Source organism: Bidens hawaiensis, unplaced genomic scaffold (assembly GCF_021521415.1).
Source record: "Bidens hawaiensis isolate Kalapana, Puna unplaced genomic scaffold, B.hawaiensis_p1.1 tig00034636_1, whole genome shotgun sequence".
NCBI lineage: Eukaryota > Viridiplantae > Streptophyta > Magnoliopsida > Asterales > Asteraceae > Bidens > Bidens hawaiensis.
The window spans coordinates 69,281-96,226 of NW_027495993.1; the positions used below are offsets into that span (position 1 = coordinate 69,281).

Below are 26,946 nucleotides of genomic sequence, written 5' to 3' on the forward strand. Positions count from 1 at the left end.
GGTGGCGGGGAACCCCGGTGGCGAGAAGACCACTGTTCCGGAGGCTACGACTGCTACCTCCGGAGTACCAATGGTGACGACGGTAGCCGGCGTCAAGAGACCGGCTCCATCGGATTCGTCCCCGCCCGTCCGTACGTTCAAGCTCAAGAAAACCCGTAAGTACAAACATTCTTCTTATCTTTGTAGTTTTCACTTTATAAATTTATTTGACACTTATCTTCTTGTGCAGGCGTGGATGTTGACGCATTCCAGGGTGGAGCGCAGAGGAGTACCTCTCCGCCGATGACGGTAGGCTCGGTCAGCCTACCTGAGGCGACGACCCAGGCGCCTGCGCCTGCTTCCGCTGGATCAGTTGCTCACTCCTTTGAGCCAACTGTTCCAGCCGAGATGACGTCACCGCCGGTGGTAAGTGCGATTTTTACAGCATCTTTCACCGAGCCGGCGGTTACGATTGCTGCAGATTCTGCGGCGGCGACCCCGACGGCGACCACGGCGGCCACTACTATGCATCCGCCACCGGCAACGACGGCCGGCCCATCAGGTACGCGCAGGGCTTCTCGCCAACCTTTGCCACCTTCCCATCTGCCCGACCTTTTGGATGGATTTCCCTTAGGTTCAGGCGATGGGTTCGGTGGCTATCGGCCTGTGATCGACCCTACAGGTGCGTAGGGTTCTTTTGGCTTTTATATTTTTTTTTTCTTCATCTTTTCCTAAGTGAACCCAATGAAGAAACACTAAGTGAACCCTGGACAGATTATAGATAATCTGGGGGTTAAGTAATGTTTCCCACGGATGAGATCTAGCTGAGAAGGCTGTTCTTCAGGAGACCTGCAAAACAAACACCGTAAGCTCGTCACTGAGAAGGGGGGGTTCCTCCTTGTGACCACCCTCCGGCGTGAGAATCAGACTAGATTGCTCTGAATATAAGTGTATATTAAGAGATTGCTAGATAACTGGATAGCAGATGATCTTACCATTCCAAGATGTTGGAGTATTTATAGCCGAAGGTAGGTTTCCTAGAAGGTACAGCCGGCTGAATAGTATTCCTGTTCTACCAACAGTGGACTGTGCACAGGCCATACTGGTTGGTGGATAGGTTACGGCCAACAGTAACAAAGTCGGCTGCACTATTCCACCAACTGTAGATTATGCACGTCCCACCTACTGTGGATTACACGCCGGCCATGCTGGTTGGTGAATAGGTTACGGCCAACAGTAACACTATTCCACCAACTGTAGGCTGCGCACGCCCCGCAGTAAGGGTTGGTGAGTAGGCAGCGGCTAATAGTGAAACAGTACTAGAGGGTGCTCCTCCTCGTACTGTTGTCGGTGAGCTGTCACCCTGTGATTGGCTCATGGGCTGTTCTGGTCAGATTGTCTGTCCTATCCATACCTTGGTAGGTATAGTACAGATCTTTCAGAATCATACGGACTGGCTCATTTTGGCGGGATTGTTCCCGCCTTGCTCATTCCTTCATGTGACTACTGAAGTGTCTATTGTCTTGTGCGTGTAGCCCTGCTGTCTGCGGGTAGCCTTCCCTGATGGCTTGTATCCGCAACTGCGGGAACAGGCGGGGTACTTCACCATTGGGAGGCTTTCCCTGCGTGTACAGCTTGCATACTGCGCGTATGGTTCTCTGAGCATGGTGGGTCCTGCGGGAGCAGATGGCCTTTGCGCAGACGTCCCTGTTCAAGGTGAGTCTTGCGGGACCAACTGGGCTCTGCTGGGACCTACCTCTTCATATAGGTAATTGACTGTTTCGTCTCTTCAAAAGGTGTGCCCTTTTGTACTGTAAATTTTGAAACGAATACACATACACAACTTAAATAATTATTATATATATATATATATATATATATATATATTTATTTGGAAGAACAGATAGATCTGAAAGAATTTTTGGATAAACTAATCTTTTTCAGCTTTGATAACACAGATCTGGAAGACTTTTACACGAAACCGTATCCGGTTCAGGAATTTCATCAAACACCTTGTGTGCATACTCTACTTTCCCAAAACTCAAATACATATATCAACAACTGCCACTCACACAAACACATCTAACCATCATCGAACTCAGATCTGAATAAATTAGTACCGAATCTCGCATATGCCACTCCAAAAAATCACAAATCTAAGGGTTTTCCCCAAAGTTTGGTGGTATTTCTCCTTGTATACTTCCAGATCTGGATTTTCCCTAAAGGAAAAAATCATAGATCTAGAATATTTGATTAGCAGATCTGAAGATCAAGACGAAAAACAAAGAGTAATTCGTTGCCGTGTCCCACGGATGGCACCAACGAAGAAACAAGGAATGGATCCGGGTCGGATCCATATTCAAGTTCCCCGGTCTTCGAGATGAACGAACCACCGCCTTGAACTTCTTCTCCGGTTGCTCGAGATTTGCCATAGAAAAGTGGGGGAGTGGAGGTGACTGCTAAGGGTTTATCTTGTTACAGATACAAAAATATGTTGGGAGCCAAAAAATATGTTGGGAGCCAAGGGTCCAAGAGAAGGTCCTTCAAATGAATGATGAAGGCTCCTTATATAGGAACTCCATGACTACCATCATGAAACCCTAACCTTTATTGGGCCAGGCCCGGTTAGGGGTTACCTCCACAAACCCCCAACCTAATGGGCCTAATTAGAAGACAATAATCATAGTGTAATAAACATATTATGTAATAAATAAAAGGTCGTACCGGGTTTGACGTACCCTAGAATGAACTGATTTTTTATATATTTTCTTAGGATCCGTGTGTGGTTCGTTTCATATGGGGTTGCTTATTATAATCTTCGCCAGTGAGGCTTTTTATCCGATGTCCTTGCTAACTTGAGCGGTCTTTGTTTTTCGTACACCGATGCGAATAATATGTGTAGATGTACATATGATTAGCAGTGGTAGAGAACTTTGCTCTCTGTCTCTTTACGGTTTCTCCAAACTTTCACAGTCGCTGTAAATCGCTAACCAGCTCCATTTAGCATCAATTCTTCAAACTTTCTGGTGCGTATATTTTCGCTTAATTGCTATGTAGATTTCGTATTTGCTCACCTTTTATAACTCTCCGATATGTGATGAATGGTGATGAATTCAAGTTAATTGTTTTGCCCTTGCTTATATTTGTTCTTGAGATCATAAAAGTACAACTTTTTAACGAGTTAAAAGGCTGCAAGGGTAATTTTCCCAAAGTGTGTTAACGAGTCACGAAGATTCGGTAAGTTTACCGTTTCCAAATCTTAAAACTGATTCATATTATGGGTAATTTAATGCTTAAATAAGAAAAACAGGTTTCGGATTGAAAGATACATTTTCAATTATGTTTGTACGAATACAAAACAATGAGGTAATTTAAAATATAGGCGAACCTTTGTCAGTATTAATGAAATCCATTTTTTTGGAGTATTTATTGGCTCGGTTACTCATAGTTACAACAGCGTTTGCAAAACAAACCAATGTGTATACAGGGTGAGCTTTAGTTTAAAGTTAAATACGAAAAATTACAATCATATGGTTTGTTTTATTTGTACTACCGACAACATAGGCGTATACATTTAATGTTTAAGGTTATTATGGCAACTAATTGAGCTGATACTTTGTACCCCAAACTTCTTTGCATTGGTTTGCTTGATTGCACAAGTCAACTACCAATGGCTTACTTATTATATATTATCATAATAAGTATAGACTAAGGGCTATAAAATCTTGTAAAGACGCCAATATCAAAGCATCTGCTAGACTAAGGGCTAGAATAACACTCAGTGGAGTGTTGATCTTTCCTAACTATTGAAAAATGTTAGAAAACACTAAACAAGGTTGTTAGGTAATTTCAAACTTAAAACTACAATTTATAATTTTGATATTTATAGAAAAAATTGTTATCAACTTTGAATTCCAAAAATGGATTTTATAACATTTTTATCAAATTAGAAGCTTTAGTTATTAGATTCATAACGACCTATTCTCAAACTTTGAATTAAAAAGTGTCAACTTTAACCTCTAAAGTCAAGGTGTGGTTCTATTGTGATCTAATGTGATATTCATGGTTTATTTAGAACATGACAAGAGATGAGAAAAACCATTGTCTTCAAGAATCTGAGAAATCATCCACTTCAAGGATGAGATTTTAAATTTTGTCTTGGCTTGATCATGAAAAAAGCTCAAATATTGTTACCTGTTAATGATCTTTCGGTGTATAAAGCCTTGAATAACATAACTTGAACAAAAAAAGTGGACTCTTGAATTATTGTTTTCTGAATTATTATTTTTATCTTTTAAAAGATAAAAGTTTGGTAAGTAATTTGAGGAAAAGAGGAATTCTCTCAAACTCAATTAGATGATCTGTACAATAATTCAATCATCTAATGAGTTGAGTAACGGTGCCTCTTATTGTTAAAGTCGGAGCTATTATACAATTGATAAATCTCATTTGAGGGGATGTCTCTAACAACAAGCCCCTCCGGTGTGCGCGGTAACCTTCCTCTTGAGGTTGTTCGACTGTAGTCTCCCTCCAAACAAGGATGGCCACATTACAACTATATCCAGGCACTCTTTCAAGAGTAATGTAATAATTTTACATAATTGATAAGATTAATGTAATAATTTCACATAATTGACAAGAGCTACACGTGTTATTTTTATCTACAAATAAAAATATTTAAAGCGTCTGTTCCCGTGAAAGGGGATGTCCTTCATATGGAGAAGTTGGTTATTTCAAAGCACCAATAAACTATATATAATCAATAAAGTGTATTCGGATTGTGATTTATTTGGAACATGGTAATTAGATCTATGTAATAGATTAAATGTGTCAGTTCGTATTGTATTTTTTTAATTAACTGTTGTACATTGTAATTTGTATAAATAATGTATGATAAATATATTGTTAACTTTTATTTTGGTTATTTATGGGTTGTTTCTGAAATTGTAAAATTGCATTCAATAAAAATTGGTAAATTGGTTGGTAGAAAGTGAACCTTTTGCTGTTTATTGGCTTTTTAAATTATGGTCATCTGCATTTTGTAGTATAGTTTTGAATAAAGTGAAATATTCATTGAAACATATTTATTTGCTCCTTTTTAAACAAGTGTTTACTTCGCTGAGAATCTTATGTGTAATTCATTACCTTAAGGCAGCAATCGACAACCAAATTCTAAAGGTAAGATACAAGCAAGAAACTCTGATCATTTTTGAAGCTTTCAAAACCAAAATCAATGTAAAACAAACGTTATATACACAAGACGGTGAAAGACAGTTGGGCTTTTGTTAACCTTGTCATGGATATTAAGAGAGAACGGGTTTCGATCATGACTCGTGAGTGCGAAAGTGCTTTTGTTAACCATGTCATGGACCTTAAGAGAGAACGGGTTTCGATCATGACTCGAGAGTGCGAAGGTGACGACGAGAGGATTGAAGGACATAAACAAGTGATAACTTAAATTTTCTGGTTTCTTAATTGAGGAAATTGTCATAGTAGAATAATAATATGAGCAACTTAGTGATACTGAGAAATAATAAGTGTTGGATAGTAATTATAATATCATGCAAGCAAAATGTTTTACCTTTTTAACCTTTTATGGTTTAAAATAATATTTAATAAAAACTTTAAATAAATCCGCGTAGTACGCGGCCTAAAAGCTAGTAAATAATATATATATATATATATATATATATATATATATATATATATATATATATATATATATATATATATATTTATAAAGACGATTTCTTGCATTTAGGCTACCGCATTCTTCAAATTTAGAGAGTCTCGTTGTCCTACTCTGGTCAAACTATGTTATCTTAACCAGGGCCACGTTGGCTTTCAGAGTTTGGCTTTACCGTCGGCTGCCACTTAACAGTCGTTGTGCCACTACAAGAGCATAACAGCTCTCTAGCGTAACACACGGTGGGATGAAAACCCGGGTGGGCTTGGGGTTTAAACTGATAATCTTTGCACAAGGCATAGTTCAAATATTTCATTACCAATATTCATCCAAAGCGACACAAATGAGAATCGAACTTGAGTCTCCGTTGAAAAACTCAATGTAAAACTTGGTGCAATACCAACTTGAAGGACCCGAATGGTTAATACAAAAAGTATAAGGGTGGGACGGAAGATCTCAAGGGGCGGTTCGGTGGAGATCCAAAGTTCAGGGACCAAGTTGAATAACTTGGTGTCATAATTATCTTTTATTTATTATTAAATAAATTAGAAGTCTAGTATTATTATGTTTCCTAGTTTGAGTAGGATTAGAATTGTGGGTGTTATATAAACCCATCAAATGGTTTAATTTTAGAGAAGAGTAGAGAGAGTAGATAATATGTGTTCTTGTTTCTTATTAATGAAAAGAGTCGCATAAACGTTTTATATATGCAAAATCGTGTTTGGTGTTCTTGATTCGCTTATCTAAGGTTTAACAAGTGGTATCAGAGCCTAACGATCCAGGCTCGTGTATTCGATCGGCGGCAAGTCTTGATTGAAGTAGTAGTTTCCAATCAAAAGCATAAGAGGCCAAGAAACCAATCGCATACAAGATACGGTTCAAGATTGAAAGGTGTAAATCGGAGGCTACTTGAATATTGATAGAGGGTCATTCGCATTACGTATAGGAAGGGAGGAAAGCATCCGGGAAGAAAGTCAGTTCGTTTGTTTTTGAAATATAAACCAAAGAAAAGGTTTTGTATTTTTGTGTGAAGAGAATTCATCACATTCTTTTTGGTTGGGAACTGTGGTCACAAGAAAAGTCAAAACACATATTATTATATGTTTCGTGTCCACGTGAATTAATATACATACATCTCCATTCTTTCTTTTAACAAATTATGGTGCACATAATTTGAGGAAAGAGAAAGACCATATAATCAAGAAGTTAATTTTTTTGACTTAGTTACCATCGCAAGTTTGTTGTGGTTTCTTCACAGCCGAAGTCCAGGTCATTGGTATTTTGCAACTGCCGGAAACAGGAAGTGCTAACCAGTTAAGAAACTGAAACAATGGCAGAATTCCAAGTCGTAGGAGGAATCAAGAAGTTGAACCAGAGCAACTACAAACAATGGTCGACATGTATAAAATCGTATCTTCAAGGTCAAGATCTTTGGCAGGTAACAAACGGTGCCGACACGAGACAACCCGCAAATGATATTAACGGTAGTATCGGGAAGTGGCAGGTGAAAGCGGGTCGGGCGATGTTTATCATCAAGACAACGGTTGATGATGATGTTCTTGATCACATTCAAGATCTCGAATACCCAAAGCAAGCGTGGGATACGCTAGAGACCTTATTCACGAAAAAGAACGATGCTCGACTGCAACTAGTTGAAGGTGAGTTGATGACAATTTCCCAAGGTGATCTTCCTATTTCACAATATTTTCGTAAAGTTAAGAATCTATGTCGAGAGATTGGAGAACTCGATCCACAGTCTCGGGTTAGCGATGCTCGTATGAAGCGGATACTCATTCATGGTTTAAGGCCGGAGTATCGTAGCTTCGTTACAGCTATTCAAGGGTGGGCGACCCAACCGAGCATAACCGAGTTCGAAAATATTCTTGCTGGACAAGAAGCCTTAGCAAAACAGTTTGCTGGTGTGTCAGTTAAAACCGAGAGCGAAGCCTTGTATGTCGGAAGGAAGGAGAAGCATCGGTTCGACAAAAATAATAATCGTGATGGTGAGAAAGGTAAGAGTAAATATCGGGAGAATGAGAAACATGACCGACTCAAGAAGAGAGAATGGAATAGAAAGAGTCGGGTTGATAACTCTGAAGAAGATTCATCAGACGAAGAGAACCGAGACAAGGAATCAAGGTACCAACCAAAAAGGTTTCCGTTTAGGTGCCATAAATGTGGATAAAAAGGGCATATGGGAAAATACTGTCGAGAACCTAAGGAGGAAGGTAATGCAGCTGTTGTTAAAGAAGAAGAACCGTGGGATGTGGAGGCTAATATGGCCGAGGTTCAAGGAAAATACGCAGCTGCCATCGAATTCAAACCGAACTTGGTAGATGAATAGTTTGAAGAAGGCTCCTGTTGGTGGACAAGTCAGGAAGTAGTGCCAGAGTCGAATCCATTGAAGGTAACCTTGGAATCATCTATTGTTATTTTGAATTTAGATGATGAGGAAATTGTGTTTGAAGAAGAAAGTACGGTTGATCAAAACGTAACCATGACAGTAACCGAACAAGACGAGAAAGAAACCGTGTTGAATGAAGTGCACGAGGAGGTAGTTCCGTCTCATGTTACGGGTTATCATGGTGGAACAGAAAACGTTGAGGATCAACAAACCAACAAAGTTGACGTTGGAGTTTGCTTGAGGTTCATGCAAAGTTTGGGTGATCCGAATGAACAAACGGATAAAGGACTTGAGTTCGAGAGGGAGCATGCATCGAGAGGGGATGCAAGAATTGCTTTGAGTACCATGATAGTTGGTCATGAAGTTGAGAAAGCAAAAGTTGTTTCCTATCTGAAACCGGGTGATGAAGTTCTAAACGGTGATAATCACGAAGCAAGTACAGTTGTAAACGGGAAGAAGAAAACCACAGGTAGGGTTATGAAGTCGAATCCAAGAATAAAGTTCAAAGAGGTGAGAGCGTTACAAGGTGCGAAGAATTTTGGAGGAACAATGAAAGTTGGCATTGAGATGGAGTGTAAAACTTGGTGCAATACCAACTTGAAGGACCCGAATGGTTAATACGAAAAGTATAAGGGTGGTACGGAAGATCTCAATGGGTGGTTCGGTGGAGATCCAAAGTTCAGGAACCAAGTTGAATAACTTGGTGTCATAATTATCTTTTATTTATTATTAAATAAATTAGAAGTCTAGTATTATTATGTTTCCTAGTTTGAGTAGGATTAGAATTGTGGGTGTTATATAAACCCATCAAATGGTTTATTTTTAGAGAAGAGTGGAGAGAGTAGAAAATATTTGTTCTTGTTTCTTATTAATAAAAAGAATCGTATAAACGTTTTATGCAAAATCGTGTTTGATGTTATTGATTCACTTGTCTAAGGTTTAACACTCAAGTCCCATGTCACTATACCACAATAAGGAGATTGAAATAATATAATATATAGAGCTGATTTGTTCATGTGAACATATTAAAATGGATTATCATCACCATGATAAACCTCAAGTCAGCTCCATAAAGCCATTCAATCATTCGTGATGATGATTATTATTTATTTTAACTCATTAAAAATATCCAAGAAATTAAAGTCAACTTTAATGGCATGCACGTTGGCCATAAAAAAGAAACCCATACATATCTTGAAAGATTTTGCTTCCAAAATATATTCACGTATTTAAACAATATTATGCCCACATGATGGACATATACTCTTATATGTTAAGGCTGTTAGAGGTTACGTTTTATAATAATAATAATAATAATAATAATAATAATAATAATAATAATAATAATAATTTTGTATCCGTATTTATTTAGAATACTAACAATAAGGTTAGCAGCATCTCTGGACAAAACAATATGGTTTTGTTTTCATTCACCGACAACAAAAATATTTTGGTCTAAAGAGTGGTTTTAGGAGAACCGCTAGATTAAAACATGCGACGAGTGTGAAAATTTTCTTGATCCAACATTGTAATTGCCATACAAGCCACGTATAGCTAAACATTACCGTTTATTTGGCTTTGTGGAGCTAGTAGGAGGTACAAGATGTCCTCTAGTAATAATATGACATGGTCCATTTTGGTAGGGGACACAAGATAGTTTGGTACCAATTTGTTTAATAGGTCCCTTTGGGTAGGGGACGGGATGACTACTTTCGAGCTTTGAAATCTAGTTTGACAGGGATATTGGTTACTTTTATATATATATATATATATATATGTGATTGATTGGGTTTGTCGGGTCACATTTAATAAAGTGGCATTAACATACTCTTTTGTGCTTCTTAATTAAGTGTTCAAGTGGTGTTAATTATTTGATCGAGCTGTAACTAAATTAACTGATACAACTGAATTGAGATAATTAAACTAAACGTATCACTTGTGATCAATTTATTTTTCACTTTCAAAGTTTAAAAACAAAGTTTTATATTTATGTATTTTTTCCTTATACTTATATCTAAAATTGTAATACCTAAACGCTTGTTAACTATGTTCAATTTGAAAGCAGAAAAAAAAAGTTTTAGCTAAATCAATAAAACAATTACCCTCGGTCACGTTAATTAGGTCAAATATGTTTAATAAAATAAATGTTATTGATTAAATATGTAAAATGTGTCCTCAAAAAACAAAAAAAAAAAAACTAAAACTAAAAATATCATGTAATCACTAACCGGTAAATAAAATGTGATTAAAAAATCTTAAAAGAAATATTTTTATGATAAAACGAGTTAAATGGGTACATATTTACAATTGTGTATCATAAATGAAACATGACAAAAAAAATTATAAATTCTCCACATTTTAATGCGTATTAACATAACTAGCATATATATATTATATTATGTTATAAAGCTTGTTCATCATAAATTATTTTCAAAATCATTTTGCTACGTACTACTGTTTTAAAAATAAAGAATACATATGTTGTCATTTTTAACTAACAAAAACGTATACGTATATATTTAAAATAAAAATTGTATTATGTATGTCTATCAGAGATTCATATCTACGTGTTTTGACTTTCCGAAGGTAGCAATTAACAATATTAATTTATTTTAAGTCAATAAAAAAAGATGTTCCCATTATACTTTAAATACAATGACAGTCAGTCGTTGAATATATACAACCAGATTTATATAACCATGCATTACTGATTAATGCATGGTATATATCTATCCTCAACTCCAAAGCCTTTAATGGATGGTGATTCAACACACAGTGGCACTTGTTCTTCTGGTTATTGCAGAACTAACTCTGAGACTTCTGATGATTTTAATAGCTGCTCTTCGCCGCTATGCTCTTCAGCTACTGGAGATTTCAGGCCAACCCTTTCCAGATTCGGAGGAGGAATCAGGCATAATAATAATAATAATAATAATAAGCTCGGTCCGACCGATTTGGGTGAGTTGTTTATTAAACTTCTTACAATGTTTTCATCAGACAGACAGACAGACTGACTGATGCATAAGATATCATTATGTTCTTGATTATGATTTTCAGGCATTTTAGCAAAATAAATGTAATATATTTCCGAATCCAAGACGATATGATCTTTGTTGCCGGAGTTAATCCAAACATCCATTCCATTTATGCAAGTTTAAATCTTAATAATCTTTTACTTTCTTGATTATCTAACGGGTTAGGCTAAACACCCCCCCCCCCCCTAAACTTTCATTTGTTTTAACATTTTTAATTGACAAATTAAAAGCATTTTTTTTTCATTTTACAGTCTTTTAAAATTCAAATAAAAAACTATTAAGTTTTATCTTTTTTTCTGTCTTTTTGTGTTTTTTGGAATTGTTATTATTATTATTATACTTTCAATGTATTATTCTATACCGACGTAAATTAGCAATAATAACAATAATATTAATAATGAAAATAATAAGTGGGAAAAATAATTTGATATTATTCTATACTTAAGTAGTTTTTTATTTGATATATCAAAAAAAGCTAAAAGGCGGAAAAAATAATTTGGAGGACTAATATGTAAGTAGTATTTGTTAAAGGAAATTAGCAACTGACAGAAAGCCATAAGAATGTAAGTAGTATTTGTTAAAGGAAATTAGCAACTGACAGAAAGCCATAAGAATAAGAGGAAAGTGAATAAGAGGTTAAAATCTCAAACTCAAAGATTTTATTTTAGTTGTAATGTAAATAATATACTCCATCATTTGCTCAAAAAAATAATGGTTATGAGAAACAGATTCAACAAATTACATTATTGGTTAAATCAGTACGTGGTTGACTTTTTACATTAAAATGATCATCTATATATATTGCAGAGTTAGAAATGATGAAAGAAAGATTCTCAAAGCTTTTGTTAGGGGAAGATATGTCGGGCGGTGGCAAAGGAGTCTCAACCGCTGTTACCGTCTCTAATGCGATAACAAATCTTTATGGTAGGTAACTAGTAAAATAAGGCACATAACACTCAATCATCGGGACACCGGCTGATTGGTGCATGTGCCCTTGTCTTTCGGCTATCAACGCCACCACATGATGCCTGATTAACCTTCCGCCACTTTTAACATTATTTTCACGTGATTAGTAAAATAACGTCAAAATTAGTGCAATTTTACTTTTGCCCACCCAAGGGTTCACACATATATACATTATATGCGCGCACCGCAAGCATATATGTATTACGCATTTTCTTCAACAGATAATAAGTTTTCTTATGGTTCAATCTTCGTGCATTGTAGTTTCGGTGTTTGGTCCTCACCAGAGGTTAGAACCGTTGTTTCCGGATATAAAGAGGATGTGGAAAAGGGAAATGACTTGCTTACTATCTGTGTGTGATTACATCGTTGAATTCGTCCTGGCTTCACAAAACTTGCAAAACAAACCATCCATGGAGGTAACAAACACATAAGCACAAGTACCTAGTATAATCCCACTCATACCATTATATTTTTGTAATCCAAATAATATAAAAAAATATATTTTTGCAATAAATACTTGGCTGCAGTTGGCAATATTATTTAGCAATGATAGAAATATAAATTCAAAAAAAAACAAAACAAAACCTGTGATCTTGATGTTTTTGCATTGTCGAAAAGCCAGTCATTGTTCACAATCAAATCTTTGTTAAGTTGACCATTCATGATTGTTATGCATTTTCTGATAGGTTTTGTTTGAATAATTTTCAGATGATGATGAGTCGGCCGAGATCAGATATTGATATCAACCTCCCTGCGTTAATTAAACTCGATGCGCTTCTCATAGTAAGGCCATTGCGTTTATTCTTTTGTTTTATACAAAAAAAAAAGAAAAAAAAAGAAAATCTTTGAATATTGAAAATGACTCCTATGTTGTTTGCATTATAGGAAATATTGGATAGTTTCGAAGAAACAGAGTTCTGGTACGACGAACAAGGAAGCATGTCGGGAAACTTGCGAAGCGGGTCATTCCGAGGAGTTCCTCAGCCTCAAAGGACAGAAGACAGATGGTGGCTCCCGCTTCCCTGTGCGCCAGCTGGCGGCCTCTCGGATACCGCCAGAAAACATTTGAAACAGAAACGCGACTCAGCAAATCAAATACACAAAGCAGCAATGGCAATTAACAGCAGCATTCTTTCTGATATGTCAATCCCGCATTCGTACATCACTTCTCTTCCTAAGGTACTTGTTTATTTGTTGTATAAGTTGGCCATCATTATGGAAACAATATTAATTACTGCACTATTGAATAAGATGAACACTGTTTTTATATTTATTTTCAGAGTGGAAGAACTAGTGTGGGTGATACAATATACCGGTACATGATTTCTACAAACAGATTCGCTCCTGAATACCTTCTTGATTGTCTCAACATAAGTTCAGAACACGAAGCACTTGAGTTGGCTGATCGTATTGAGGCCTCGATGTACACATGGAGGCAAAAAGCATGCTCAAACTATCCAAAATCGTCATGGGAAAATGTTAAACAACACATGGAGGGTGACAAGAACGTTGTACTAGCCGAAAGAGCGGAAATTTTGCTGTTTAGTTTGAAACAACGGTTCCCGGAACTTGCGCAAACAACACCAAGATTCAATACAATAAGGTAAGTACAATGGTGTACTTGGCATAATGTTTTGAAAAGGTTACATTGTTTTTACTTAATAGGATGTGGGACAAGCTATATTGGAAAGCTACTCAAGGGTTTTGGAAGGCTTGGCATATAATATTGTTGGTTGGATTGAAGATGTATTGTTTGTAGATAAATCAATGACAGACCACCAAGAAGAATGTTAGGCCTTACTTTTGTAACATTTTCTACTTGTTTTGACAACCAAATCTTCAAGTTCAATAGGTCTCAAAAGCAAAACTTATCTAAAGGTCGAAAATTGATTCCGGTTCGCTGTTAAGTTATTAATCTGCTTTGTTTGCAAGTTGTTTCATAAACTTAGGCTAGATTAAACAAACATCTTTGATCATATACGTTACAACAATAGCTGTTACATGCATAAGTTTTAATTGCATTACATTGTCATGACAACAACAAAAATTGTATTATTATTATTCAATCTGGACCCTAGTTACTCTTTTGGGTCTATATGTTTACTATAAATATAATGACCATCGCAGACGCCGCCACCGCCACGGAGATCTCAACCCTCTCCCATTCTTGAAGAAAATTAAGAAATTCGAAAAAGAAGAGGAAAGAAAACAAAAACAACACACCCTACCCTGCAAATCAACAAACAATAGCTATAAAAAGAATGCTATAAAATCATGAATCTGATCTTGTGTTTCTTGAAAAGAAAAAAAAAACTAGAATTTAGTAGAGTTCAATAAGATTAAAAATCAAGAATTGGGACATTAAAATCTCCAAATATATATATAAAGATCCAATTTATTATTGTTTAAATCAATATTCAGATTTCAGTTCTTGAAGAAAAAATAGAATCTGAACTTCAAATCTGCAAATAGCTTTTCGGAACATATAGAGCTTGAATAAAAATAAATAAAGTACATTTATATAAAATCATAAAAAAAAGAACGAAAAAGATGCAGAAATAATAGAAAATACAGAAAATGGGCACATGGCATTTGCAAAGAATACCAAATTGAAACACAAGTACAAAAAAATAAATATAAAAAAAAAGTAAAAAATTGCAATGAAAATGCAAGTTAAAATTAAGACAACAAGAAAATGTTGATTTATTTTTTTAAAACCTTTAAAAAAAATTCTCAAAATTATAATGGGACACGAGAACTTGAAAATATAATCCAGAATCTGTAACAAAAACTTGCTACTAGAGTTTAACAACAATGTCTTCAAAATCCCATGTAATTCTTCTCAAATCAAAACGATAACTAAAAAAAGACAATCATCTCTCTGTTTCCGTACATTCGGTCAGACAGTTAAAACAATGTCATTACTTGCTACAGAAATATGACATCTAATAACATGTGATACATCCACATTCATGAAACAAAGCACAAAACATCTAGAGCAAAAATAGTCAAATCCGAATACAAAGTCAACTTTCACTACATGTAATACAAGTTTATTGCTCTAGATTCTACCTGATCAAACAACAGTAATACACAGGTGTATGTGAGAGCAAGATATAAATATTATCCAGCTCAGCATTCCTAAAGCATCCAACAAAACAGACAACTGCTGACCATTTTTCTTTTTCTTTTACACATATTGTTGTTTGAGTAGGTCAAATGATATCCCTATATATACAACAAATCACCGAACCGTACAGTTCAGGACTGAGCCAAAAAGAATAAGATCGACCACAAAAACTGCTTGTTGCTGGTTAGGAGGCTGACCCAAAATGGTAGTTTTACAAGTTAATGATTACCTGAAACTGGGTTTGACTTTGACTTTTGGGAAGTTACAATCAGCTGTCGTCATCTATGGCACCGATGTAAGTCAGATCCATCCTCCTAATCCTAACCGCGCCCTTGAGCCAGCTTGACGCCTTGAGATTACCATGATCGGTTCCCGCAATTGCAGCTGCGTTTATGGAAGACGGACCGGATCCTGCTCCGTTTTCCAAAAGGGTCCATGGGTCAATCTCTATGTCAGAATCGGGTTGTGAAGCTACGGGCTTGCTGGACTTTCCTGGCCCGTTTGAGATGGCACGCTGACTATTTCTAAGATTTCCAGAATGTGGCCCGGGAAGTGATACACTCGGTTGTAGAAAGTTTAGGGCGGAAGGCGGAACGTTAGGCGGCTGGCACGAGACTGAGAATCTTGCAGTGTGGAAAACGACTGGCATGACGGTTTGAATCCGCCATCTGACTGCATCTGGTAACTGCATGCCATCCAACTCATTCTGTACCATTTAAAAAAAAATTATATCAAATTAAGATAGTTAAATGCAACTATTGTTATCAATGCGTAACTAATACAAATGAAATGTACTGATAGTATAGCATTATTAAGTATTTGCCAATTCAAAACTTGGCTAGGCTTTTAAACGAACCGAACAAACACAACCGAAACATGTCCGTATTTGCTCACTTAACTTTAACCAAACAGCAGCCTCTCTATCCCTATGGGGTAGAGGTAAGGCTGTCTACATCTTACCCTCCTCAGACCCTAACATAGCTTTGCTATTGGTGGGATATACTGAGTACGATGATGATGATGATGATGATGTGTTGTTTCACAAACAGTATAAATGAACGTAACTGAAAATCGATGAACTAACAAAACTAAGCTAAAACCATTCAATAGTAAATGTGAACAACAATGAGGTGGGCATAAAAGGTTACAAAAACTATACTACATTGTAATGGGCCCAATAAATAAATGAATATATCGGCAAATGCAAACAAACAAGCTTAAACAAACGTAACTAACAAACATAAATGAACGTAAACAAACAAACAAACATAACTGAACAAACGTAAACCAACGAACAAGACATGTGTTCATCTTCATTCGTTTAACTAAAAGAACAAAAAATTTTGTTCAAACGTAACTAACCAAACATAAACGGATTTCCCCCACCAAACGGTCTACCAAACGTTCAGTTTGTTTACAAGCCTAAACGAAGTAATTAAACATGCTTATTGATAAAATGTTTTTTCTTGTATAACTATTTCAAAAGGTGATAATCAGATGTAAGAAAAAAACAGGGTATTGTTTTCATTTTACAATATACAAACCTGTAAACTTTCTGCAACATCACGATCATACGAACTCGAGTCCTTAGAACCTTCAGGGGTAGACTTAGAATTAAACTTTGACCTGAGCCAGTAGGGATTTGAGGTGCTCAAGAGTGCATGTAGAACCAATAATAAACGATCATAGAGACTTTCACCCAGATCAGCGGTTGCAGAAGTTGGATTACAAAGATCTGCATCCTCATGAATAACCCTACTTCCAAGAAGACGAAGGACCACCGAAGCTAGCATGTGCCTCACGTTACGGAATGATGGTTCCCTGACAAATCAAAGACATGAGTTTATAAAAACGAAAAGTTAACAAACCTCTATCAAGACTTACCCATCGGCGCAGATTGAAGGAAGTAATCTTAGAAGTAGCTGTAAACGCAATGATATTGAAGCCCGTAACGCAGACGGGGACAGCAGCATCATTTCAACGGGTCCTGCGGGACGTCGAGCCAATGCAGGACTACCTCCTCTTAGACCCTTACGGGTATTCACCTTAGGCACAGGTCCTTCAATGGAGCCCGCTTGTTTATTAATTCCATGAGTAACATTACTTATCTGCTGTTCAATATCATTCATCTGCTTAATTATATCATTAGCAAAAGTAACCCGTGAGTCATCAGAGCTTTGGTCAATGCACGGAAGAAGTAATTCAATTAACGCTTTTTCAGTCACGTGCTGTTGACTAACTATAAAGGCTTCAACATCTGAACCTGGACCGAATGTTCTAGAAGCATGTCGTTTTGTGTCAGGCCCGTTTCCATCATCAACTACCTCACCTTCCTCAAAAGAAACCGTCTCAAACTTCCTCTTGTTTCCCTTTTTAACGGGCCCTGGAATTGAAGATGAACCACACCAACCCCAAGGTTTTGAAAACTGAATCTTGGTTGACAAGCCTTTGCTCTCGGCTATATTAATTAACCGTTGACGGATAGATTTCCGACCAAATAGAACATCGTGACCTCTTAAAAACCATTTTGCTTGCTGAAGTACACCATCCTCTAACAACCTCCCAAGACGGTGCACTACCTCTGAAAAAAGAGGAGCAGCATCCGGTCTCACCAGCAGTCGGGTCAACACCATCTGAATAAAGTTATTTTCATTCTCGGAAGTCCCAGCACTTTCATTGTTTGGTGATATTGATCTTAAAGCATCTACTAACGAAGTGTCACGGGCTTCAAGTTTTCCAATTAGGGCTTGTTCGTTTAATAACAGTCTAAGCTCAACCCATTGCCAATGAAACTTTGCTGGCTGCAAAGTGTCAAGAACATGAACAATCTTATCAAGAAGCTTCGTCTCATTTAAATCAGTGTGCCCGGAAGCTCGATTCATGTCATCGTGAGAAATGATTTCGTTTGGTAATTGACAATCGATGATGGAGTTTAGAAAGACTCGGGCTCGTAGAGGGACAAAAGCAGAAATTTTTGAATGAGTATCCGGCCCACTTGTGTCCAACATGACAGCAAACTCAGAGTCACTAGTGTCCGCTGCTACAAGATCATATAAAGTAGCACATTCTCTCATGCATACATCACGAAAAGGCAAATGCTTTACAGCATCACTAAAAGCCGATTTTAAAGAATGAAATAACTGTGAAATGTTGTCACGGACCATAACGTTTGCATTAAGAATGAACCGTCTCCATACCAAAAATCCTAAAATTGCAAAAGCAGGTGGAAAAACGAGGTCAATAGGAAGCATTCTTTGGAGTCTTGTTAACGCTACAATGGAAGATTCACCCAAAAGCTCGACTATAAAGCCATCGGAAACGGTCCTGCAGTTCCCAATAAGAACCCTAAACCAATGAACTGAAACTTCAACCAAATTATCGGTTTTGAAATCGCTTATAGACCGTACATTCCCGTTTGAATTAGACCGTGTGCTCTTTATAAACTGTATCACATTTATCCCGTCTTTTAATCTCAAAACAGTTACCATTCGTTCAAGGGTAGTTATACCTTGAAGAACAGCTTCAATAACAAGTGCAGAAACCGCACCTGTCATTTTAGCAGTTTTTGAAAGCATCGGGTTTTCCGACATCGAGTCACGTGTTTTGGGTGAAAGTTGTAGTTGACCACGGGAGGTTTTTGGAGGCGAGAAAACTTGGGTTAATGCAGAAGAAGCTTCAGTTGCAAGAGCAATTTCAAAAACCCGACTTTGACGTTCACCAAGTGCATCTTTTAGCAGTGACAGACATGTGAGATGGACCCGTAAAACGTGCCGTGCAAAGTTTAATGAAGCCGGGGTTATGTCGGTAATCTTACCAATCACCTGCCCAATATTACTAACAATGGCAGAAACCGCAAACGCTACTAAAGTCGGGTCGCCTTCTTGGGCCGCCCCGCCCGTTTGTCTCATGCAATCCAACAGCCCTTTTACAACCTGTTGGGCTATCGGGTACACGTCATCAAGTTTTTCAACTGTCGGTTTTTTCATTGTAAAAGCCTTCTTTTCTTGACCATGAAAAACAGGAAATGCTTCATCTATAACCCTTTGAACTGTATCGCGCATGCTTACCCCAACCCGTGAAATACGAACACCGGTTACTTTTTTAAGTAAAAAATCATCAAAATCTTGAACCCCCGCGGGAACGCCAAGTGGGAAACCAAATTCTCCATCTGATGATCTTCCAGATTCAAGTTCCATAACAAGTCTTTTATCAGCTGTGGTCTTGAAGGTTTTTATCCAGTCAGCAACAGTTGCCACGTGGCCATATTTCTTTAACATCTGGCGGGCAAAGACTAGAGCCGCTGAACCAGAAACCCGTCCATTAGATGACATAACTGCCGAAGCACGATGCATCATGGAGGATAATGTTTCTGGTATAAGATTGGCTGCAGCAAGTATGTTCTCATACCTGCACAAAACGTTTAATAATTCATATCAAGAATCTTTACAATATAAAATTAACGCATACAGCATTACAACCTCCAAAACTGTTATATTCAAGGTAATCAGGTACTTATTTAGATAACTATTGTAATATAAAAATGTTTCTATAATCATAAGTACCTAATTACCTATAAAAATTTGTTTTAAAATAAGATATAAAAGTCGATAAAGAAGTCAGTGGGTCAGCTCAGCCGTACGAGCCACCACTAGGCCTGTGAACAAACCAAACACAAACAAATGTTTTTGTCCATTTAGCTTAACAAAAGAACATGAACACATGTCTTGATCGTTCATTTAGGTTCGTGAACATTCGTTCCTTTATGTCCATTAATCCTTGTTCATTACGTACACTTATGTGTATTAATTTACATTTATGTTCCTTAATTTACATTTAAGTTCATTTATTCACATAATCATCTAAATTTGTTTGGCCTATTATATTTTAGTCTAGTTTTAACAAATTTTTAGGCCTAATATACATATGTTAGTATTAAGCTATGTTCATTCACTAACGTTCGTGAACTGTTCGTTTAGTAACAAATTAAAATAAACAAACACGAACACACTAACTTTCTTAACATACGAAGAATAAACCGTTTGTTTGATTGTTCGTGCTCAATCGTTTGTTTAGCTTTAAATGAGCAAACAGAAACATGCTACGTTCGTGTTCGTTCTGTTTGTTTGCAGGCCTAGCCACCAAGTCCGTTTGCAAACCTGTTCGTTATAAAAAGAACCTTTTTTCAATCTGGACCCATTTTGAACCATTACCCAACCCGTATTGTAAAAAGAGAGAACCTTCTGAGAGATGACAAAATAAACGTCTCCCCAACCGCACATGATTGATTTTCAACACTCCTTTGTACAATCATAACATTCCTTCCACTATGAACTGTAGGAATCGGGTTGATAGAAATTTTAGGCAATAACCAAACAAGAAACCGGGCTGCAGAAACCAAATCATCACAAACATCCATTAGGTACAAGATGGTTGACAACTCATCTTCACCAAGCTTCCATTTTGTCAACCCTTTATCATCAACCGGAGACAAATTCCTACCAAAATGCCCAACTTTCGGTGCTGTCTCAGTAGCCTTACCAGCCTCGTCAACAAGCTGCCTCACTGTATCCATCAACCACACGACAACAACCCGTTTCTCATCTAATGGTGCCCGTTTCAGAGCATTCCCAATGGAAGAAACATCTCCCAAATGAGCGGCTTTAACTGAATCGGATGTTTTTGAAACATCGGGTTCGTTACCGTTAATATTTCGGTGGTTAGGACAGTTTACTCTGCTATCACATACATGACTAGTGGATGCACCCTGGCTACCCTCGATTCGGGCAGCAGCTAACTGAGCCAGACTTGAAGTCTTGCGGACTGTCTTTTGTCTGCCTCGTGTGGCTTGTTTGACTGGTTTGACAGGTGGCTCAATTGCTCTAAAAGGCTCCATTGACTTAAGAGTAACACCCTTCTTGACCCACCAAATGTCTTCATCATCAGAGAGAGATGGACTCTTTTCTTCTACCTTTTGTCTTTTAGCTCGTCTGCATTCTTCACATCCAGGTGTTCCTTCACTGGTCACCATTGACCCAGTGGGTCGTTTGACACCCTGGGACTCGTCAGGGGTAAAATGGGAACTTGAAAAATGAAGCAGAACGACAATAGAATCCATTAGTTCTTCAATCTTTTTATTGGCATTTTTATTCGATAACGAATCGAATCCTGGTGATGGTGATGGAAGCGTTTGCCACGGATCCTTTACAAACTTTTGATGGTGTTTTTGCTTATTTGAAACAGTATTATTTTTTGGGTGGCCAACAAGTTCATGAAGCAAGAGACGGCGTTCGTTTGAGTAAATATGCATGGCTTCAGATATAAGAGATGCTTCCGCGATTTGTGCTTCTTGGAGTGCACCTTGAATGTATGAACCGGGAAGATGTTTCAAGAGTTTATAGTGTCTCCTCTTTCGGTCAAAGTCAACCACCGAGTCACTCCAAGCCATGATTCCACTAACAATAAGTTCCCTCACATATGCCTGAGGATAGAAAAGTCCTGATCGAATGAGTTCATTTATGAGTAATTGAACACGTTTAAAACCTTCCACATTCTGGGCTTGGTGTTGATCAATCCAGCACACAACAATATCATGTAACGGTCCTGGACTTTGAAAAAAATGTGACAGGTCTTTGACTTTTCTAACGCCATGTTTTGACTTTGAACTTCGCATGTTTCTTAATTTCATCTCTAGAAGCCGAGTGGCAACATATACCTGAGAAAAGTCTCGTTTCCCACTGAATTTAATACCATGAGGCGGGCCAACTCGAAAATCCCGAAAATCACAAGTGGCCCACTCGCAAATAAAAAACACAGAACACATGAATGAAGACCGTGCTGTACCAATCCACTTCAGAGACGCCTGTAAACACGTGCTGACATCAGCAATCCACCTTTTATAAATAGTTTCATCACCAAAATCCTCAAACATACACTTATAAGCAACCGTAATATCTCCATGTATAAGAGCTTTATCTAGCTCATGTAGTGCTTTCGCCACATTATGACCCGAATAGCCCGGTTTTGCAGTTTTTGAAAGATTGATTGCACGTTTCTGAACTGAATAAACAACCGAGTTAAAGGATAACTGCTGCTGCCCTTTATTCCCACCTTCACCAGTTACCCGTGTGATTAAACTACCATCATTTGCTGCATTTGTAACCACACACGAAGGAAGCGGAAAGCAATTTTGGGCAACAAAAGTATCGGGGACCGCGAGTATTAAATACCGAAGAATTTCAACCAAAGCCGAGATAGTGTACGCCCTCCTTGAGTTATCCACGAGATCTGAACCACCTGGAGACGGTTCTTGAATAAACCGAACTGCTATTCCCACAAGGGTATGAACGTAATTTTGTGATAAAACCATAGTTTCTATAACAACATATATGACAGGAAGTAGCAATTGCAATATCACAAGTAATTCCTTCTCCTGCAAGTAATAAAAAGTTCATTTCTTTAGATTGAAAAGAAACGGGTCATAAAAACTGGCTTGACCCAAACTTGTTTAGAGTCATTACCTGCAGTTGATTCAGAACCCAGTCAATGATTAAAGAAGGGAGAAGCAACCCTTCTGCATAGTGCCACTGTATGAGTCGAACCACATACCACCACTTGAAATGCAAAGATGGTTCCTCACCATCAACCGCTGACACCAAGTCATTCTTGTGTTGGATGGACCCACCATAAGCAAACTGAGGTGATCGGTCTTTAACATGGAGGGTAGAATGGGAATTTGTCTTTTGAACAAATTCATCCAAAAGTTGCTGTAAATACTCAATAACATCTTTCGTCCACTGTTCTGAGCGGGAAAGCCGAGTTTTATCTGGTGACCCTGAAGACGTACTACAAGATCCGGGTCGAATCTGCATATATAAATGAATATATAAATATACGAAGAGTATGGTACATGTGTAATAATAACTTGTACCTGATTAAGATATGTTACTTTGATAAACCAAGTTGCCCTTAGTAATGGCACGTTGTTTCTAATAAGAACTTCAAAAAGTGTTTTCCTTCTATAACCATGAGGAACATGATCCGCCAGTGACCGCAAACGTTTATGTTGTTGAGACAAACCCTGTAATGTATCAAAGAGTTTTTTAAAGACGAGTAGTAAGATAAAAATCAGTTATCTCAATAATAACCAAAAAACAAACCTCGATCCATTTCTTCCGAAAATCATCGCCACTGGCTTTCTGTTCTGGAAAAACACCAGGCTTACTCAATAAATTACCAGTAAGGGGTACACCATAAACTTGACCAGCCTGCATACATAAATATACTTCAAGCATTCAATTTAAACGTTATATGAATATATAACTGGCTGAAGTAGTAACATTATATAGATAATATAGATTGCAGTACATATCACAGATGGACATTATATAGATTGCAGTACATATCACAAATGGAAGCATAAGGCACAATTAATACCTTGCGTTTTTGAGCACGAGATTCATTGATTGCTCTGTGATATTTTCTGATTGCCTACAGAATAGTATAATGTCTCAAGTCAGAATAATGTGAAAACTGAAAAGACTCAAAATTGTAAAATATTTACCTCCTTGCACTTTAGAATAACGGGCTTGGTGAAAGTTGAAATCTGTGATAAAGATATCTCTCTGGACTCCTGTAAAAGCACGCTCAAAACAGTTACAAATAAAATATGGCATCACTGACAGATTAACCTGTAAACAGTTCCTACAGCATACCTCAAGCCCCTCAACTGTCTCTCTGTATCCAGCAAGCACATAGTCCTTTGTAAGTGTCTCCTCAGGACAGTTTGTAGTTGGCGGGTGAAAGTCAGGAGGTGGAAGCCTAACAACACAAGGATAATAATTCAGTAACAATTGAAAGGTACAGTTATTTATGCAAAACCAGTACAAAAAAAGCAAGCTGCTAATATCAAAATAAAATATAAATCTTGTGGAAGTACTTACTGACATGCAGATTGCAAAAATAGAAGAATATAAAATACCTTGAATTCAGGGGATCTTTCTCACACTTCAATTTGTATGGTGCAAGTTGTGAAGATCGTCTGTAAGATAAAACAGGAAAGAAATATAATACAGAAGATACATTTGCATATATGTTAACAGATGACAAATAAATACCGATTTGATGGAAAGTTAGCAGAAAGTGCAGATGACTCAGCTCGAGAAGTATCTCTGCCTAATGAGCCACCAACCGCACTGTTAGTGACTGCACTAGTGCAGTTGGTAGCATGATACCTTTGCATTGCTCCAGACTATGGCCCGCATACTGTCTCACACATTGAATCACTGCAAATTGCCATGTTAATAACGATGAATTAAATACTGCCAACTGTCATCTCCAAATATGAAAACTATTTTCTAAAGCACAGTTCACTGACAAGTGTTTACTCATTAAAAAACACATAGGGACAGTATGAGTTCCTTAAAGCTCCAAGACAAGTATATCTATATCACGTAACTAACCTTTTCATAGTCAACACAAGGTTAACTATTGATATAAATGATGAAATCTGGTTGGAACTACTAAGAAACTGAATTTCAAACAATGATGCTAAAGGCAAAATTTGATACATTTGAAGAACTACCATGTTATGCACTATACCTAAACATAAATCCATATAATAAATAAAGTGATCCATACAATACTCTTAAAAGTATTAACTTAAATTCCAAATTAAGTTTCCCAATGAAACTAGAGTTAAACATCATCACCTACCAAACGCATCCTCTCCACACCGAGACATTAAGTAAAAAACAGAAATTGGACACCATACGTGTGACCAAAGTCCGATTTTTTGTATCAAAACTTGTTAACAGCACTCAGCTACACATACAAAGCATAAACCTAGAATAAATTTAGTTTCAACTCGATGAATGCTGATCAAAGAATGTAAAGATATACAAGCATAATTAGGTTTTCACCTCTTAACAAAAAGAGATAACTTTATAAAAATGTAACGAACTTTCAGCACTGTTCCATTTAGGTCACGCGAGCTTTTTTTTTTGTCTCATTATAGCTATTTACCTTATTGATAGGTTACCATGTTGATGTTGCATTATTCATTATAAAAAAGTAACATTTTTTTTTCTTTTAAATGTCTTAAAGTTTCAAAAATCAAATATAACACCCCATGTAAATAAAAAAAGATTTAAAAAAAAAACAATCGACCGCCTTTCCACGTGTTAAAAATAAAAACATAGGATTAACACATATGAAGCATAAACCTAGAACAAAGTTATTTTCAACTCAATAAATGCTGATCAAATAACGTCAATATTTCCAAGCATAATTAGGTTTTCACCTCTTCACTCTTAAGTCCACGCATAACACAAGTTTTAAAAAGAAAATTATTATAATAACCAAAAACATACGTGTATGCCCTAAAATCTAACATATGATTATAACCAAGGTTTAACATTTTTGATCAATTAAACATGTGCAATCCCATCCGTCACTGATTATCACAGAAACCATTAATCAATCAACACTGCAACTTCACTAAAACAATCAGCTCATACACAACACAACAACAAAATTAACTTAATCTGTTGGTATTTCTAAGTAAAATTTTAGCCTAAATTTGATTTTGGTTATTAACCGAACCGTAAGTTTTACAATCCATCAGTCACTGATTATCACCGAATCAAGCAATCAGATCACAATACACACACTCCCAACTGTTGAAACAACAACATCAGCTCATACACAACACGAACACCAAAATTAGCTTAATTTGAAGTCAAATTGAACCGATTAGATGAGTGGAAGTTAATCATACCTTTGGAATCGAGCAGAAGATTGACGAATAAAGCCTAAATCAAGTTCGAAACATGCGGAACAGAGCTGTCGTAAGTTGGATGACGGAAAATTAGGGTTTGTGATTGATTAGTGAAATTAGGGTTTTGAACAAGTGGTCGATGTGAATTACAGATGTGATAATTAGAAGTTGTAATTTGATAATAATAATAATAATAATAATAATAATATTGGTGTAAGATGAAGATGAAATTAGGGATTTGAAAAATTGGGGAAGATGAATCGTGTGTGTATTCAGATATATCAGATACATTGACCTCTTTTTTATTTTTATTTTTTATTATATTTTTACTGTGTATATTTTTTTAGCTTTTTTTTTTTTTTTTTTTTGATGATGATGGTCGAAATTGAATGTGCATAGGAGAGGGGTAATCACGTTAAAGATGTTTATGTATCGCGTGTGAGTGCATAAATGTGTTATGTGTTTCGTGTAATTTTGAATAGTTACTTGTAAAAAGAAATAGTCTTAAGGGGTTAAAAGGTAATTATATGCTTGGATACACATTAATGATACAAACTAATTAAAGTCGTGGGAATTCAATTACAGGAAATTCAGCAAGAAGCTTTCAGGTTTGAAGGTGTCCATCTTAGAGGAGTTAAATCGGGAATATAAAGACTTTCAAATCCAAAGCAAAGGCATTTATTTAGCATGGGTTTATGTTGCAGAGACGATTCGTTCTGGCATCACCTTATCTCAAACAGCCCGCTACTCGCTAAAGTTTATGTGAGAAACCAATCTATTTCATGTGGGATTCAAAGTTCAACCCCACTATTTTTCTGGTTTTTTGAATAGGCCTTGATTATGTCTAGTAATGATGCATCAGAGATAGGCTTGCTTCCTTAGTGATTAGTGTTTGAAAAGCACAACCATTCACTAAATTTGACCAGTTCCTTTCATCAATCTTATGGCTCTTGCTTAACTCATATTGTTGAA

At 36.9% G+C, this 26,946-nt stretch overlaps 1 protein-coding gene and 1 pseudogene across 2 annotated transcripts; one reads left to right on the plus strand and one right to left on the minus strand.

Annotated features, from left to right (window-relative positions):
- The first annotated feature begins 10,822 nt into the window (after window positions 1-10,822).
- Window positions 10,823-13,864, plus strand: LOC143586381 (rop guanine nucleotide exchange factor 3-like; annotated as a pseudogene). The gene is made up of 7 exons (XR_013144700.1): window positions 10,823-11,027; window positions 11,912-12,028; window positions 12,332-12,486; window positions 12,779-12,853; window positions 12,956-13,249; window positions 13,351-13,673; window positions 13,736-13,864. The product of XR_013144700.1 is annotated as a rop guanine nucleotide exchange factor 3-like (transcript).
- Window positions 13,865-15,246: 1,382 nt separating this feature from the next.
- On the minus strand, window positions 15,247-26,231 carry LOC143586380 (mediator of RNA polymerase II transcription subunit 12-like). Its single transcript, XM_077067939.1, has 13 exons — window positions 25,975-26,231; window positions 24,314-24,481; window positions 24,178-24,237; window positions 23,912-24,017; window positions 23,761-23,829; window positions 23,634-23,687; window positions 23,357-23,464; window positions 23,128-23,277; window positions 22,718-23,062; window positions 20,438-22,629; window positions 17,085-19,607; window positions 16,745-17,021; window positions 15,247-15,906 (listed from the first exon to the last, which is right to left on the minus strand). The coding sequence occupies exons 2-13, from the start codon at window positions 24,436-24,438 to the stop codon at window positions 15,469-15,471; spliced, it is 6,447 nt and encodes a 2,148-aa protein (XP_076924054.1). The 5' UTR covers window positions 24,439-24,481; window positions 25,975-26,231; the 3' UTR covers window positions 15,247-15,468.
- Window positions 26,232-26,946: the final 715 nt, after the last annotated feature.

What these genes read in the sequence shown, in the direction of transcription:
- LOC143586380 (XM_077067939.1), bottom strand. Translation starts at nt 24,438, where the DNA reads ATGCAAAGGTATCATGCTACCAACTGCACTAGTGCAGTCACTAACAGT. An exon ending in TTCGGAAGAAATGGATCGAG is followed by an intron (nt 23,278 to 23,356) that starts GTTTGTTTTTTG and finishes GATACATTACAG; the next exon opens with GGTTTGTCTCAACAACATAA. An exon ending in ATTTTGTCATCTCTCAGAAG is followed by an intron (nt 19,608 to 20,437) that starts GTTCTCTCTTTT and finishes CGTTTTGTGCAG; the next exon opens with GTATGAGAACATACTTGCTG.